General features: G+C 40.3%; 2 protein-coding genes across 2 annotated transcripts; both read right to left on the bottom strand.

Moving 5' to 3' along the window:
- Positions 1–3474: 3474 nt before the first annotated feature.
- Positions 3475–6393, bottom strand: LOC131406361 (protocadherin alpha-2-like). Its single transcript, XM_058542263.1, is given in 2 exon segments — positions 3475–4377; positions 4379–6393. Coding segments are annotated over 2 exon segments (2454 nt in total). The 5' UTR covers positions 5980–6393; the 3' UTR covers positions 3475–3524.
- Positions 6394–12014: 5621 nt separating this feature from the next.
- LOC131406350 (protocadherin alpha-1-like) lies at positions 12015–16008 on the bottom strand. The gene has a single exon (XM_058542254.1). It carries the CDS (start codon positions 15752–15754, stop codon positions 13337–13339), a length of 2418 nt encoding a protein of 805 aa, XP_058398237.1. The 5' UTR covers positions 15755–16008; the 3' UTR covers positions 12015–13336.
- Positions 16009–17258: the final 1250 nt, after the last annotated feature.

The raw sequence follows: 17258 nt of genomic DNA, 5'->3' as shown, positions 1-17258 counted from the left end.
ACTTTCCCAAAATTTCTACTTTCAATGTAATTTCCTTCAAAGACTCCTCAAAGTCTTTATACTTTATCAAAATATATCCTTAAAACTTTTATACTAATTCATCACTTTTAATTATGCCAATCCATGACATACAGTAAAATATAGTAAAATAGTGATTACTGTTATAACAGTAGTGGACACCTATTGGAAATATTTTCCATGTGACAAGCACTGTTCTATTGTTTTAATGGGATTATCCCATTAAATTTTCACAACCCTCTGAGGTAGGTATTAATATGATTCACTTTTTACAACGAAGTGGAAACACAGAGAGGTTAAGTAACTTAAAAATGATATTAATTGGTGGTGTTTGGGTGGGATTTCAATCTGATTCAAGACTGATAATTTTAACCACTGGCCTCAGAGTCTATATTTTACACAAAAATCAGGCCCTTGATATTTGTGACCATCAAAACATCAAGACATTGAAAATATGTGTATATACATATCCATATATATACAATTTACTTCTATATTATTATGGCAATTGTTAATTTACAAAATATGTTCATTTATGTTTATTAATTCATAGAATGTATATAAACCACTCTCATATCCTTTATCCAAGGACTATGTCCTTGCTAGCTATCTTAACTGTTATCTATATAAAGATGCCAGAAGTCAGTGTTTTACAATGCAGTTACTTTGTAAATTTGTTTTTTGCTGCATGACGACACTGTGTGATTTGGATATTTATTACATTCATATCACACCAAATAAGAGTATATTAGTTTTTAAAATTTCCACATCATTTATATGTTTCAACTTACCTGTATGTCCTAAAATGTTCACAATATGAAATAATTGTGTTTTTAATGATCTGCACTCTGGATGAATTTCGGGATTCCAGTTTCTTAAAAAGTTGCTACTTGAAATAACTGGTGATTTCAGCAATGACCAAAGAGAGAAAAGTAACTATGGAACATGATTCACTACTTGACATATATAAGACGAGGCAATGAAATATTCTAAAGATCTCTGTGAATTCAATGAGAGGCATGAGTTCTCTGAGCATTTGGAAGTTGAGCAGAGAAAATTCATGGAAAGAAGTTGAATTTAGAGAAGTAAGAGACTGTCCAAATTTTTGCTTTTGGTCAGACCCTTTTTCTGAAATCAAGCACATGATTTAAGTATTAGGAGAAAAGTTTTCCTATCAATTTTTTTCCATGTACTTATTGAATGCAAGCCAGGACTGTAACTTACTCATATTTTATCATTCACATTTAGAATAGAATAAATTGTCAATTAATGTTTTAAGGAATAAATAAGTGAATATTTTAAATTAACTTTCTCAAGTAATATAAGAGGTAAGTTACATTAATGATATTTGTTAATATCAAACTTACATAATTTCTAATTGATTCTATTGTACTAGTTCATGAAGAAGTAAGGAGACATTTAAGAACTGTTTTGGAAAAGCATGGATCTAGGAAACAATTGAAGATATCAATATGCCAGTTAGTGCTTTGATGAATCTTGAGAGGTAGTAGCTAGTTTTAAAATGAGAGACAAAATTAAAATTTTAAAACATCATAGACTTCATATTAATGAGATGCCTTTGACAACTTATGTAATACTATGCACTTCTTGACATTTAAGAGTATAATGACTGAAAAGGGAATGCCACAGGGAATTTATAACAGCGTAGACTCCATAATGATTATTAGGAGATAAAGGTAACACTAAAGGAACTATGAGTTTAGAAGATTGAGACAATGTGTGGATAAGGTATCAGTGAATAATATCTACTCTGTCTTAGACATCTTCTTAGGCAACTTAATCAAGAAAAATGTAAATAAGGAATAAGAAACCAATAAGAGCTTATTCAGCAATAGATTGTGACTCCTGGAGATCGGGGCACGCCTGGATATAGTTTAAGAAGCTTATCATTTACCTGTAGTAGAAACATAGTGGCCAGACTTCCAGTAGGACAGATTCCACCTGACCAATCACACTTTCTGCACACAAGTCTCAAGAAAGTGATGATAGCTATGATACTCTAGGTGGAATAACTCCTCCCAAGAAAGACCTTCTTCCTCATTTGTTCAAGCCATTTGTTTTTCTCTGTAAAGCCTCAGATGAACTTTTCTGATTCCCAAGAAATATATACTCTCTGCATTTTGAGGCTTATCAACCTCGAGGAGCTAATAAGCTTCCTGTACGAAAGATTATCCTTAAATGGAATTCGAGATTTCCCCACCAAATTCCTCAATTCCTTTAAAAGCAGATCCCAGATGGAAATTGATACTCCTGCCTATCTGTGAATGGCTAAGGCTAAGACGACTTAGTGGAAGTTATTTCTAGGATTCATCAATATCCACATATATTTGGGAAAGAAAACAGCAAATAACTAAGAACCAAATAGTAGAAGACAGTTTTAGACAGTTAATTCATCCAGAGACATCTTCCTTTGGCTGAAAAAAATTCTTTAATTTCCTTTCCAAGTATAACATTTACTTGTCAAGTTTAATGTTTTAAGCATCCAACACAGGAGTTTCCATGAAAATGTAGTCATCTAAAACTAGGCCTTACCTTTTGGAAAAACTCCAACTTCATTAGGAATACGGAGGCTGGCAGGTGAAATTGAGTGAGCCCGCAGTCATGGAAAATGTTATCCCAGGCAGAGAGTGTGGTGCCAGAGGAGGGTGGTCAATCTCTGCACAATGGGAGGCCTGCATACATTAGCCCACAGATAGGGATACTGGAAGGATGACTGAGCAACCCACTAACATAGAGACTGGGTTAGAGTACACTCCACTTGTATGAAGAAAAAGTCCTACCACCTGGCCGCCCACAATGTGATCTTTTAAATGTTAAGATTTTTTCATTAAACAAAATTGAGACTGGGCTCTTTTCTCAATGAACTCTCTATTGTGCCTTAAAACCAATGATTTTGCAAGAGTGAAATCTTTATCCCGAATAACAGGTTATTTTACTACTGAAAGACATACCTAAGATTAGCAATTATTCCTAACTGGTGTCATGTGTTGTAATGACCTATGATAGACACTTTTGGAAGTTCTGGCATTAAAAGATGCATTCAGGCCACTTTCAAATACAAGGCAAAGAAAAACTAACTTAGTTTATTGCATAAACAGATAAAGATAAATGAATTCTTGATCAAATAAACAATTTAGGAAATGTCCAGATATATAACACAGTATTATTCCAAACTATTCTGACAGAATGGAGGATGGTTAAATTGGAAATATGTATTATATAGTCATACTCTTTAAATTTTTTCCAATCGTGATTTTTAAAAATTTGATAAAAAATATTTGAGGGTAATGTTAAGTTTTCAGATTTTGCTTAAGTGTTTTCCAATCCTTCAAGGTCCTATTATTCATGGAGAGATTTAATTATGGAAAAGCTAAAATATAAACATAAGAAAACCTTTTAAGTAAATTGTTCTCAATGCAAGAAACTGATCTATAATTCATACCATATATTGCACAATAGGACAATGATATAAAATAAAGGCAGAACTATGAATCAAAATAATTAATAGAATCTTAAAGAATAAAGGAAACAGAATAATTCCAGAATTGACAGGAAAAAATTAAAATACTCACCTTTCCTAAGTGTTCTGATTCTGAGGATTGTGGTCTTTCTTCTACGGAGCCTGGACCTTGAGGAAGGCTGGGACTGAAGGCCATGAGATCCGTCTTGGGCGGTCCCTCCCCAGAACACACCTTCTGCCGCCTCTGCTGCGAGTAAGACCAGCTCCCCACCGCGCTGGAACACGCCAGCATGGGCTTCCCTGGCCCGCACGCGCCCGTAGCGGGCGGCGCCGAGCACCGCAGCGCCGTGTACAGCAGCAGCGTGAGCACCAACAGGCTGGACACAGCGCAGATGGCGATGATCAGGTACACGTTGACATCCACCAGCACCGCCTCCGCTCCAGCAGAGCCTACAGACGCCCGCGAAGAGGCCTTCGGCGCCTGGCCGCTCTCCACCAGCGACAGCAGCACAGTGGCCGTGGCCGTCAGCGCGGGCTCGCCGTGGTCCTTCACCAGCACCAGCAGGCGCTGGCGTGGCGCGTCCGCCTCGTCCAGGGCGCGAGTCGTGCTGATCTCGCCCGTGTACAGCCCCACGCGGAACGGGCTGCGCACGCCACCCGCCGCTGGCAGCAGCTCGTAAGACAGCCACGCGTTGTAGCCCGAGTCTGCGTCCACCGCGCGCACCTTTGCCACCACGTGGCCCGCGCCCACCGACCGCGCCACCAGCTCGCTCACCGCGCCGCCCCCGCCGCCCGCCCCAGGCGGCAGCAGCGCGGGCGCGTTGTCGTTCTCGTCCAGCACGAACACCTGCAGCGTCACGTTGCTGCCCAGAGGCGGCCTGGAACTGCAGCAGCTCCAGCTCCTCGTGGTCCAGCGGCTGCAGCGCGTACACCTTGCCGCTCTCCGCGTGCACCGACACGTAGCTCGACAGCGCGCGCTCGCCCACCCGCCGCTCCACCAGCGAGTAGGACACCCGCGCGTTCTCCTGCGCGCCCGCGTCCCGCGCAGACACCGTGAAGATGTGGCAGCCGGGCGGGTTGTTCTCCTTCACGAACACCGTGTACTCGGGCTGTGGGAACGCCGGCGCGTTGTCGTTCACGTCGGCCACCTCCACGGACACGCTGGCGGTGGCCGACAGAGAAGGCGAGCCCCCGTCCCGCGCTGTCACCACCACCTCATAGTTAGCCACACTCTCGCGGTCCAAGGCGCTGTCCAGCACCAAAGAATAGTAATTCTTGAAGGTGGACACCAGCTTGAAAGGGACATAGGGAGTCAGGGTGCAGGTCACCTGTCCATTGGCACCAGAGTCGCGGTCGGACACTGTGATGAGGGCCATGACGGCGCCCAGTGGAGCGTCCTCTTGGATGGGAAGTGAAAGAGAAGTAATTGAGACTTCTGGTGTGTTATCATTGATGTCCACAAGTTTTACCGAAATTTTACAGTGCCCAGACATTGATGGAGTTCCATTGTCATAAGCAATGACTTGAATCTCATAAGATTTCGTTTCTTCAAAATCTAATTGTCCCTTAGTTCTGATTTCCCCTGAGCTGGGGTCTATTTTGAACTTGGTCTTTATAGTGGAGGGCACATCACTACTAAATGAATACGCAATCTCGCTGTTTGATCCTTCATCTGCATCAGAAGGATTTAGTTTAACCACTAATGCTCCGTTTGCGGTGTTCTCTAACAATTGTACTTTGTAAACTGATTGGTCAAAAGTAGGTTCGTTGTCATTAACATCTAATACCTTAATAAGCAATTGAACAGTGCCCGTGAGCTCAGGTTTGCCCCCATCAGTAGCCACCAGCAACAAATTAACCTCGGCAGTTTCCTCTCTGTCCAGAGATTTCCTCAGGACAAGAGACAAAGACTGGCTTGGTTCATCAGTTGTCTGTATGTCTAGAAAGAAAAACTCACTGGAGCTGAGCTTGTAGGAGAGAAGAGCGTTTACTCCGATATCTGCATCAGATGCTCGCTCTAGAGGAAACCGCGAGTCAAGCAGCCTCGATTCGGGAAACCGGATAGTCTTCACTGCCATTGGAAATATCGGCGGGTTGTCATTAATGTCCTTCACCTCCACATCCACGTGGAAAACTTGCAGTGGCCGGTCCACGATCACCTCCAGATGGATGCTGCACTCCAGGCTCCCCCCGCACAGCTCCTCGCGGTCGATCCGAGAATTCACAAACAAAATGCCATTCTGCAGATTTACCTCCAGAAGGTCCCCGAGGCCTTTGGACGCCACCCGGAACAGGCGCGGCACCAGCTCCGCCAGCTCCAGCCCCAGGTCCTGGGCGATGCGGCCCACGAAGGTGCCGTGTTTGGCCTCCTCGGAGACGGAGTAGTGGACCTGGCCGCTCCCCACCTCCCAAGCTGCAAGGAACAGAAGCGAGAGCAGTAGACGCCCGACCTTCCAGCCCCTTCTCATAGAAGACACCATTACCAATTCTCAGTGAGTTGATCAAATTAGAAAATCATGTTTTGCAAAATTTTAAATATTGTCCTCTAGTCTCTGCTGGAATCCTGCTGCTTCTCTTATTGTTCCCCTTCTCTGGAGCGACAATGGGGATCTGGGTATTTTTCTTCCTAGAGAATACTCCGTGGTGGACAGCGAAATCATGTGGACAAAATGTAGGCTCTACTGTTTATCCTCTACATTTCAAACTGGACAATTGTCTGGTCTAGGTTTACTGATAACTTTCATTTTGGAAAAACACCTATTTTAAACTCTGAAATATATCCTTTTCCCCTTTTTGGGGGGTTAAAAATCACATAAAATTTACCATCTCAATTATTTTTAAGTATATAGTTTAGTAGTGTTAAGTATATTCACATTGTTGTGAAACAGATCTTCAGAACTTTTCATCTTGCAAATCTGAAACTCTGTACCCATTGGACAACAATTCCCCTTTCCCACCACCACAGCACACCCCCCAACCACCATTCTACTTTCTGTGAATTTGACTACTTTAGATGCCTCATATAAGTGGAATCATACAGTATTTGTCTGTGATTGGCTTATTTCACTTAGCATAATGTCCTCCAAGTTCAACCATGTTGTAGCATGTGACTGGATCTACCCCCTTTTTAAAGCTGAATAATATTCCAATGTATGTATAGACCACATTTTGTTTATCCATTCACCCATCTGCCCACGGACATTTGGGTTCCTTCCACCTCTTGGCTACTGTGAATAGTGCTGCTGTGAACACAGGTAAGAAAATATTTCTCTGAGACCTTGCTTTCAATTCTTTTGGATATATTACCTCTTTTTCTTTTTCTTTTTTTACCATTTCTTCAAATGAAGCACATAGGAATCAAAGGGTATTTTAGTCAATTGAAAATACATTTATATATTCCATTGTTGGTTTGCAGTGATTTAATTTTGTTTTCTGAACTGTTTGCAGATGTTTGGAAATTAGTAATTTGTTTGTTCCTCATTTGGATAATGTATTCTTAATTTAGGAATATTTCCTTTTCTACTACATTTGGATTTTTATGCAAGAACAGTATAATTGATGTCTTTTTTCATGTTAATTATTTGAGAATATCTTGTTTTATTAATTCTTAGCTGGCCCCTTCACACACAAACAATATGAAAATAGAATAAAGATACCATAAGAATGAAATAAAATGAACTGAAGAGTGGCTCAGTGTTCAAAATGCATAATAGTCATTTCCAGTTACTCTAATGAGGTCACAAATTTTGTTTCCGGCAAAGAGGAAAACAAAATTAATTGCAAGATTTACAGTGTCCATAAAAGAAAAGCAAAATCTTTGCTAAAGAAAAACTAGCTTTTCCTGGTACTGAAAACTAATTACTAATTTCTCCCTTGAGTTCAACATCTTAAGATACTTGTTCACACCATCTATGGAAGTGTGTATTTATATTAATCATACTCTAACACTGAACCCCAAGTAAACTGACTTAAGCAAAAAAGCAGAGCATTATTTATTGTCTCATACATGGAAATGGATGATTACTTACTGGTTTCAGGCAGAGCTGGATATACACGCTTCAATAATGTCATAAGGAAAATAGCTCCACATTTGTGATTTTGTTTTTCCTTTGCTGACCTTCCTCTCAGATAGGTTTTTCCCATGTGATGGCAAAATGGCCAAGTAGCTTTTAGGCTACATTTAGTGACTCTGAACAGAAAAAAAGTGCCCTTTTCCTAATAGCCCCAGCAAAAATCTCAGAATATCTCTTCCTTTGACCCAGTTTAGATAACGTGTCTTTCCTTCAGTCAGTAGTTGTGATGGTTCTCACATTGGCCAGACATGGGTCGCTTGTTCATTCCTGAAGCCAGGAGATAAAATCAGCCATGCCTAAATTATATGAACTGAAAATGAGGAGGTTGGTTCTTATGAAGACTAGTGCAAGGCCTCATGTACCCAAATTATCCTGAAGCTTAAACCAATTGCACATAGCTACAGACTGGTCATTACATCAATACGTAGTTGCAATGCAACTGCATGTTTGTAATACCCAGTAATTTTTACATAATCAGTGGCCAACACATCGGCTACTGTTGACATATTAAAAAATTATGCCTAGAATCCAGATATTAGCTCTAGGAAACATGGCTTGCTTGAGGCAATTTTTGCAATCTTATAAGAGAATTTTGCTGGATTTTCAGAATGACGTGTCCGGGGATGTGAGGCGTATTCTGCTGTTATTCAGGGTTTCTGAGGACCTAGAATATCTCTCTCCTTCCCTCAGAGAGATAGAGTGCCATTGCCAGAAATCCAGGCACATTTCCCTCAATGGAGAAAGGAGACTGAGAAGCCATGCTCAACAAATACCTCTCAGCTTGACATCTCTTGGTGTCTATAGTGGGTTGAATAGTAGCCCCCAAAAGATATATCCACTCAGATCCTCAGAATGTGACTTTCGTTGGAATAAAGGTCCTTACAGATATAATTAAAGTAACCCTCACCCTAACATCATCCTAGTTTAGGGTGGGCCATAAATCCAATGACAAGTGTCCTTATAAGGGACAGAAAAAGAGAAGATACACAGAGACACAAGAAAGAAGGAAATGTGAAGACAAAGGCAGAAATTGGAGTTCTGCTGCCACAAGCCATGGAAAGCCAGGAGCCACCAGAAACTGGAAGAGCCAAGAAAGAATTCTCCCCTAGAGTCTTCAGAGGGAACGTGGCCCTCCCAACACCCTGATATTGGACTTCTGGCCTCTAGAACTGGGAGAGAATAAATTTCTACTGTTTTAAGCCACCAAGTTTTGGTTGTTTGTTGCAGGAGCCCTACAAAACTAGTATGGTATCCATTGCTATAATTACACCCTTTGCACTTATCAGAGCAAACTTCAATTCCCTAAGTTTTATCTGTCTAAGCATTCATTCTTGCAAAATCTTCATCCCAGTCTTTTACAAAACTAAGAAGCCCCAGAAGGAAAAAAAAAAACAGGAAGGGAGAATGGAGGCTAGGCAGGAAAAAAAAGAAGAGATGCCTAAACATTTCAAATTCAGTTTATTATCTTTCTCCTCCTACCTTTTATATATAAGAAAAAGAAATCACAGCACAATAATTTTTTCCATGGAATCCAACTTATCTAATCTGCTTAATGGTCAGATGCCTTAGTAAAAGATCAATAATAATGTTCTCCTATCAGTTGTATTACTACCTGTTGTAGTGCTCTCCTCTTAAAATTTATTCTGTTCACTTTAGCTTAACGGTAGCAGAACTCCAATGAATATGTTGCTATATATTGACTATTTCAGCTTTCCCTCTAAAATAAACACAATTTTATTGCTGTCTCCTCCAAAATCCTCTGTGGTTATAGGAGACTGCCTTGGACAGCTTTCCTCCACATGTTGGCTCAGCATCCCAGACCGCTTTGATCTTATGGCATCTTAGCATCAACCTGTGCTTCCATAATTGCTGCAACAGGAAGAGACAGCAGAAGAGTCTTGCACTGGCAATTACATAGTTCTGCTTGGAAGTAACACACATCATTCATATTTCATTTGTCAAAGAAAAAAATCACACCTCAAGGTAACAGGGCTGTGAAGTCCTCCAGTGTTCCCAGAAGGAGGAGAACAGAAATATTGACAGTGGCTACTAAAATAAACAACTGTTTCTCATTCTGATCTATTTATATTCTCGACTGACCACAAGTCTCAAAAGTGTCAAGTGATATCTTACTTTTCTAATCACTTATTGTTATACAGAAAATAGAATTACAATTCTAATCTTAGGAAGTTTTCTGAAAGAGAAAGAACATAACAAGAAATAGTCTTCGCAAGTGTTCTCCTTTGTATTTTAGGTGATGTAAAAATAATATTTCCCTACAAATGAAATTACATTGGTGTCATCACACCAAGGTAACTTGAAAATAAAACTACAGTTCTTAAAATCATAGTCATGAAACCAAAACCAATTATTGAATAATCGAAAGGTAATAATATATGTTTTACCAAGATTTTACTGAAAGCAATGATAGTTTTTGTTTCCATTGGAGTGTTTGAAAATTGGAGCCTCCATAGAAAAATGAGAATAACACTATTATTCTCAGTATGTACAGCATGATGATCTTGGCCTAGTTTTTTCAGATAGACAACAAAGGTGTGAAGCTGCTAACTTTAATGGATAATTAATATTAACCAAAATTAATCCAATTGCATAACAATGATTACAATCTGGTAATAAGATTTCAGCATATATAACTTCACCTTTTGAGGATATGACCACTTTTAAGTCAACAAATTTTCTAAATGAATGACTAATTTGAATTGTAACTATACCATGCGATAAGTACTAAAGAATAAATTTTGCCATACATCTATATTATTCTATGCTTTTCTTAGTACAAAAATATTCAATGAATAACACATTAACTATAGGAAAGAGCAGGTGGAAAAGGAGGAAAATAAAGCAACTGGTTCAACTTTATAAAAAAGAAGAGAAGAAGTAATCTAATACATTACCTGGAAGAAATCTTATGAAGAAAGCAACAAAACTATTGAAAGTTGTCTTAACTACACAAAGATTCTGAATGGGACAAGAATATTAACTACTAATGGGAAATCCATTCATATTTATATTAAAATAAATACTAAGTAACAATACCACTCCATGATCATCTTTTCCTCCATTCCAGGAGTACCTTCCATTTAAAAAAAAATCATTTTTAAAACTATGTAGTCTTAAATCCACTTCTTTTGGTTTAGTGGTCATTAACTATTTTTGAGATTCGCCTCCAAGTTAATACCTTCAAATAACCCAGAAAACTTTTAACCTTGACAACAATAATCATAATACAGAAAGAATTGTTTGATTGTTCTTAGATCCATAAAGCATCAATCTAAAATTTTGTTTTTGACAGTGATGTAGTTGTGTGAAGGCATGCCTGAATGTCTTCAGGTCAAATTTAAAAGGCTATTGGGTATTCATCAAATGATGCTCAGTTCCATTAATAATCCTACTGTTAACCTCTCAGTGAAGTACTGTTAGATAATTGCTTTTCCAACTTGTATAAATTCTTGAAGAAATGAGTTGTGCCATTCTAGCTTCAAATGCTAGCCTCTAACTCAAGTTTTTCTGGCTTGATAGAAGAAAATATATTTTTACCCCTCCATACCATTTATGATTTTCAGTTTGCCCTCAAAACATAGTTTCCCCTCTCCCTCTCAATTGTTTGATCATTTTAATTCCTCTATCTAGGGCTTTTCCATCTACTTGATTATATTTTTCTTTAGCTGAGGCAGTGAGAATCATACACAGTTTTATGAATACTATTCACATAAAGAGGGAAAGCTTTCATCCGCTTTGTTTCCAGAAAACTTGCTAAAAACAGTCAGCATTTTATTGCTTCTTTTTAAAAAGTCACGAATAGAATGAGATCCTCGTTGTAGACACCTTGGTTAGACACAGAAAACTGAAAGAGCAATATTACACAAAATCCAAGTCTTTTCATAACTCAACTGTTATTTTCAATAGGCTAGAATGTGCTCCCCTTGAAGCCAAGGACCTTGGCTATCTTGTTTCACTGTTGCTGTACCCCTAGGTTCTACAGCAGAGCTTAGTATATAGTTGGCTTTCCATATGTGTTCATGGAATAGATCCATAAGTAAATATTGAGTGTCTCTAGAGGAAATTTTAAGCCTGGACATTAATATCATTAGCAAATGTAGCTATGGGGACACAGTAATGTGAAATGGGGAAGAGAAATAATTTTGTGACTCTCTAGTCTATCTTTCCCTATATCATAATCCTGCAAAGTTTATCTCATATTTAAAGGAACTGAGAAATTTTCTTGGCAACCTGACTCTAAAATTATTTTTTTGCTGATTTTTGCCTAGAGACTGGATATGATAATTAATATTTGAAAAGTTACAGAGACATGCTTACAGCCTATTTCTTACAATGTTCTAAGCAACAGCTCTGTATCAACTCAAATCTCTGGAAACTTAACTAACAAATTATATTAATTTCTTATAGAATGTTTTCACAAGAGGATTTTCATGAGACTTCTGTATGTTTATTTGAATGTTTGCAAACAAAAATATATCTATTTAATACTCGTGTAATTTCTGAATTAAACACAGGAAATAAAATTTAACATTATTATCTTGACTGAATGACTAGCAAATACAATAATATCCATACCAAATATGTTTCAGCTGGTTTCATGAAACTGCTGTCAAACACATCGTTTAGTAAATTGCTAAACCCTTACATAATGATCAGTAACCAACTCTTCCTTGAATTTACAACAAGAAGAAAGTCTTTTTTCTCTCTTGAAGAATTGGTATAGAAAATTTCCTTTTATTGTTATTTTTCATATTTCTGTATTCACTTCCAGGAAGGTGAGTATTAGGATTTGCACTCAGCCGATGCTTGAGTTTTGGATAAATTACTTCCATCCCTCTCTTGATCTTTTACTTTGGCTTTTAAACAGATTTTTAAAACTTTCCTCTTGCAAATTTCTTCCATTGTAAGCTACCTTAAATATTTTATCAAAGGCAATAAAGTGGATTAGGACAAGCAAGTTTAGGATATCCTTGAGAAATTTGGAGAAAACTTAGTAAAATACTGAACCTAGTTTTTCTGAGCCTCAGCACCTCCATCCATAAAGTGAGACTAAAGTATCCACTTCACAAAGTTATTGGAAAAGTTGAGAAAAATAAAGGTTTTAGAACACGGGTGAGTAAATGGAAGGTGCTCAGTAAGTATTCCTAAGTTGATCCTCTAAATAACAAATTCGTCCCACATTAAGCCTTCTAGACCCAGAAGAACTCAGATCGTTGGCATCAGGAAATTGTCCATAATGACAATGAAGCAATGGTTGTATGTTTTAACATGGAAAATAAAATATCATCCAATAAATATATTTTAAATTACATTTGCTTAAGATGATTTGTATTGCCCATTTGGAAACTTAAAACCTCAAGGGAAGGCTGATGGTTTCTGTAACTTTGCCTGTAATTATTTGCCCAGGGCTTGACATTTCACTATGAAAGATAAGGTCATAAATAAACCTGCAATGTCACGGTATTTGACTATGTTGAGATCCTGTGTTACATATAATCAAGACTACTTAGTATTTCAGTATTTTTTTAAGTATCCTACTATTTCAATCAAGGAATATAACAATTTGTCCCTACATTTGATTTTGTTTGTTTCCAAGTTCCATTCAAGACGCAGGTGCAAGTAATAAATAAATATCTACATTAAATGGTAAGATTTGTTTCAATTTTAGCAAGCATTTTGAATACCTGTTTAAAACTGACATTTGAAAGGATGGTTAGATAAGTTAAATTTAAAAAAATTAAAGCTAAAGCTTGAAATTTGGACTTACATTACCGGAAAGGTCCGAATTTGTTTCTGGATGTTCATTTTCTTCCGACGTGTTCAGACCGGGAGGAAGGCTGGGACTGAAGGCCATGAGGTCGGTCTTGGGCGGCCCCTCCCCGGAACACACTCTATGCCGCCTCTGCTGTGAATACGACCAGCTCTCCACCGCGCTGGAGCACACCAGCGTGGGCTTCCCCGGCCCGCACGCGCCCTCGGTGGGCGGCGCCGAGCACCGCAGCGCCGTGTACAGCAGCAGCGTGAGCACCAACAGGCTGGACACAGCGCAGATGGCGACGATCAGGTACACGTTGACATCCACCAGCGCTGTCTCTGCGCTCGCGGCGCCTCCGGGCGACCGCGACGAGGTCTTCAGCGCCTGGCGGCTCTCCACCAGCGACAGCAGCACAGTGGCCGTGGCCGTCAGCGCGGGCTCGCCGTGGTCCTTCACCAGCACCAGCAGGCGCTGGCGCGGCAAGTCCGCCTCATCCAAGGCGCGAGTCGTGCTGATCTCGCCCGTGTACAGCCCCACGCGGAACGGGCTGCGCGCCCTACTCGCCGCCGGCTGCAGTTCGTAAGACAGCCACGCGTTGTAGCCCGAGTCCGCGTCCACCGCGCGCACCTTCGCCACCACGTGGCCGGTGCCCACAGACCGCGCCACCAGCTCGCTCACCGCGCCGCCCCCGCCGCCCGCCCCAGGCGGCAGCAGCGCGGGCGCGTTGTCGTTCTCGTCCAGCACGAACACCTGCAGCGTCACGTTGCTGCCCAGAGGCGGCACGCCCGCGTCGCGCGCGCTCACCTGGAACTGCAGCAGCTCCAGCTCCTCGTGGTCCAGCGGCTGCAGCGCGTACACCTTGCCGCTCTCCGCGTGCACCGACACGTAGCTCGACAGCGCGCGCTCGCCCACCCGCCGCTCCACCAGCGAGTAGGACACGCGCGCGTTCTCCTGCGCGTCCGCGTCCCGCGCAGACACCGTGAAGATGTGGCAGCCGGGCGGGTTGTTCTCCTTCACGAACACCGTGTACTCGGGCTGCGCGAACGCCGGCGCGTTGTCGTTCACGTCGGCCACCTCCACGGACACGCTGGCGGTGGCCGACAGAGAAGGCGAGCCCCCGTCCCGCGCGGTCACCACCACCTCGTAGTTCGCCGTGCTCTCACGGTCCAAAGCGCTGTCCAGCACCAGAGAATAGTAATTCTTGAAGGTGGACATCAGCTTGAAGGGGACATGGGGCGTCAGGGTGCAGGTCACCTGCCCGTTGGCACCGGAATCACGGTCGGACACGGACATGAAGGCTACGACGGTGCTGAGAGGAGCGTCCTCTCTGACCGGCAAAGACAGGGAGGTGACCGCCAGTTCTGGAGCATTATCATTTACATCCAGCACTTTCACTAAAACCTTGCAGTGATTTGACATTGGAGGACTTCCTTTATCAACTGCTTTTACCTGAATTTCGTAGGATTTTGTCTCTTCATAATCCAATCTACCAATTAGCCTAATTTCTCCTGAGCTGGAATCAATTTTGAAGTTTTTTTGAACGTTAAGAGGAACATCACTGCCAAAGGAAAAGACAATTTCCCCATTTACACCTTCGTCAGCGTCAGAGGCGTTTAATATGGTCACTAATGTTCCCTTTGCCGTAGTCTCTGATAAGTGGACTCTGTACAAGGCCTGAGAAAACAATGGGGCGTTATCATTAACATCGAGCACAGTGATCAGCAGTTGAACTGTACCTTCCAGCTCTGGTTTGCCCCCATCAGTGGCTGTCAATAATAAATGAAGTTCTGCTGTTTCTTCTCTGTCCAAAGATTTCCTCAATTCAAGCGAAAGTGACTTACTCAATTCATCACTTGCCTGTACATCCAAAGAGAAATAATCACTGGGGCTGAGGGTGTATGTTAGAAGAGCATTGGTACCAATGTCCGCATCAGCAGCGCCCTCTATCGGGAAACGTGAATCCAGCAGTCTAGATTCAGGAATAAAGAACCTTTGTTCTCTCTCTCGGAAGACTGGTTGATTATCATTAACGTCCTTCACTTCCACCTCCACATGGAAAACCTGCAGCGGCCTCTCCACGATCACCTCCAGGTGGATGCTGCACTCCAGGCTCCGCCCGCACAGCTCTTCCCGGTCGATCCGAGAATTCACAAACAAAATGCCATTCTGCAGATTTACCTCCAGAAGGTCCCCGCGGCCTTTGGACGCCACCCGGAACAGGCGCGGCACCAGCTCCGCCAGCTCCAGCCCCAGGTCCTGCGCGATGCGGCCCACGAAGGTGCCGTGTTTGGCCTCCTCGGAAACCGAGTAATGGACCTGGCCGCTCCCCGCCTTCCAGGCTGCGAGAAGCAGAAGTGAGAGCAGCAGGCGCCGGGCTCCCTTGCCTCCTCGCCTGGAAAACAGCATCGCAAAAGCACTACACCTTTCGTACTGCTCTCACCTTACTTCAAAATCACGCTTTTCTTACTTCATATTTTCAATAATTTATCTCCTTACCGTTTTTGTCTTCTCTCGGGTTGTGACAAAATGGAGCTTCCTCCTTTAGTTTTTGGTGATCAGTACATTTCCACTGCCAAGACTTGTGGTATACAGCGACATCATGTGGCTAATGGTGTGGCTTTTAGATTCATTCACTGATTTCCAAAATAGCCTCTATATTCATTTGCAATTTACTCAATGCAATCATTTTCAATTTTATGTCCTTTAAGGACTATGACATTTCAAATATCACTTGAGAGTATGTAATTCAGTATTTTCCTTTAGCTGTTATCACAAAGATATTACAATTGGATTTTGGGAAAATCAAGATATGCGTAAATAACTTTACATCTTTATATTTAAAACAATTTATCAGCTCATATATTTTTATTATTAAATATTTGAAACAATCTGGAGTTTTAAGATAAGGCATTTTGACAACTGAAATTCACCTTATTCTAGGATAATTTGGGTATTTATTTTTTAAGTGACACATCACTAGCAGGTACTTACATATGAAAAATTTAGAAATCTTTCTGAAATACATTTAAAATTCCTTAAATGCTGTATGAACAATGACATCGTTTTCTGATACTTTAAATATTAGAATAATGATATTTGGGACATTTCCCTTTGTCACTTGTTGTGTATCATCTAAGTGCTGAACTATAACTTTGACCTCCAAAAGTCATTATTCCAAATTGAATTAGTGTCCTTTGGATCTTTATTCCTACATCAAACTTTCAGCCATACTTTTTTTCATATTAAGACAAAACATTGTCATATTTCAATAAAAATAATATCAATATTGAATCAATATCAAGTACACATATCTGAGAATTTTATAATAATGCATACTTAAAAATTTAAATGTAAATCTAACATGATTAGGTTTTCAGAAGAAAATATTTGAGAATAACTTATTAACAAACTTTTCTTTCAACTTTAGTCCAATTCATAATCATAACCCCATTAGCAACATCAAAATTTGACTAAGAAATGTGGTCTGAACAAACTATCGCTAGTTAATCTTTTAAAGAATGGCATTAACAGTTCTAGTTTAAGTACTATGGATATTTAAGGATATTAATATAAATAAGGATTAATATATTATGTCTTCATAATTAGAAAGCCCAAATCATTGTTTATTTGATAATTAAACTATAGATAAAACATGATGCTATTTTATTTTTTTAAAACCAGCTATAATTTTAATAGTTCATATAGTAATAACTTTATTACAAAAGATACAGCAATATAAGATACATCAATATCCTCAAAATTAAGAAAATTCAGAACTTGGAACTTTTCTAAATATCAGTGGATTTAGACAATACTGTCAATATTTGAATGTGTAGGTACTTTAATGTGTTCTAAGTTTCTTGGTGATACATTTTATTACTATGAAGAATACATAGAATAAATGCTAACC

Source organism: Diceros bicornis, chromosome 1 (genome assembly GCF_020826845.1).
Source record: "Diceros bicornis minor isolate mBicDic1 chromosome 1, mDicBic1.mat.cur, whole genome shotgun sequence".
Lineage (NCBI taxonomy): Eukaryota > Metazoa > Chordata > Mammalia > Perissodactyla > Rhinocerotidae > Diceros > Diceros bicornis.
This window is presented reverse-complemented; position numbering and strand designations above follow the sequence as displayed.

Excerpts from the sequence above, each read along its gene's own strand:
- LOC131406350 (XM_058542254.1), bottom strand. The coding sequence starts at position 15,754 with ATGCTGTTTTCCAGGCGAGGAGGCAAGGGAGCCCGGCGCCTGCTGCTC.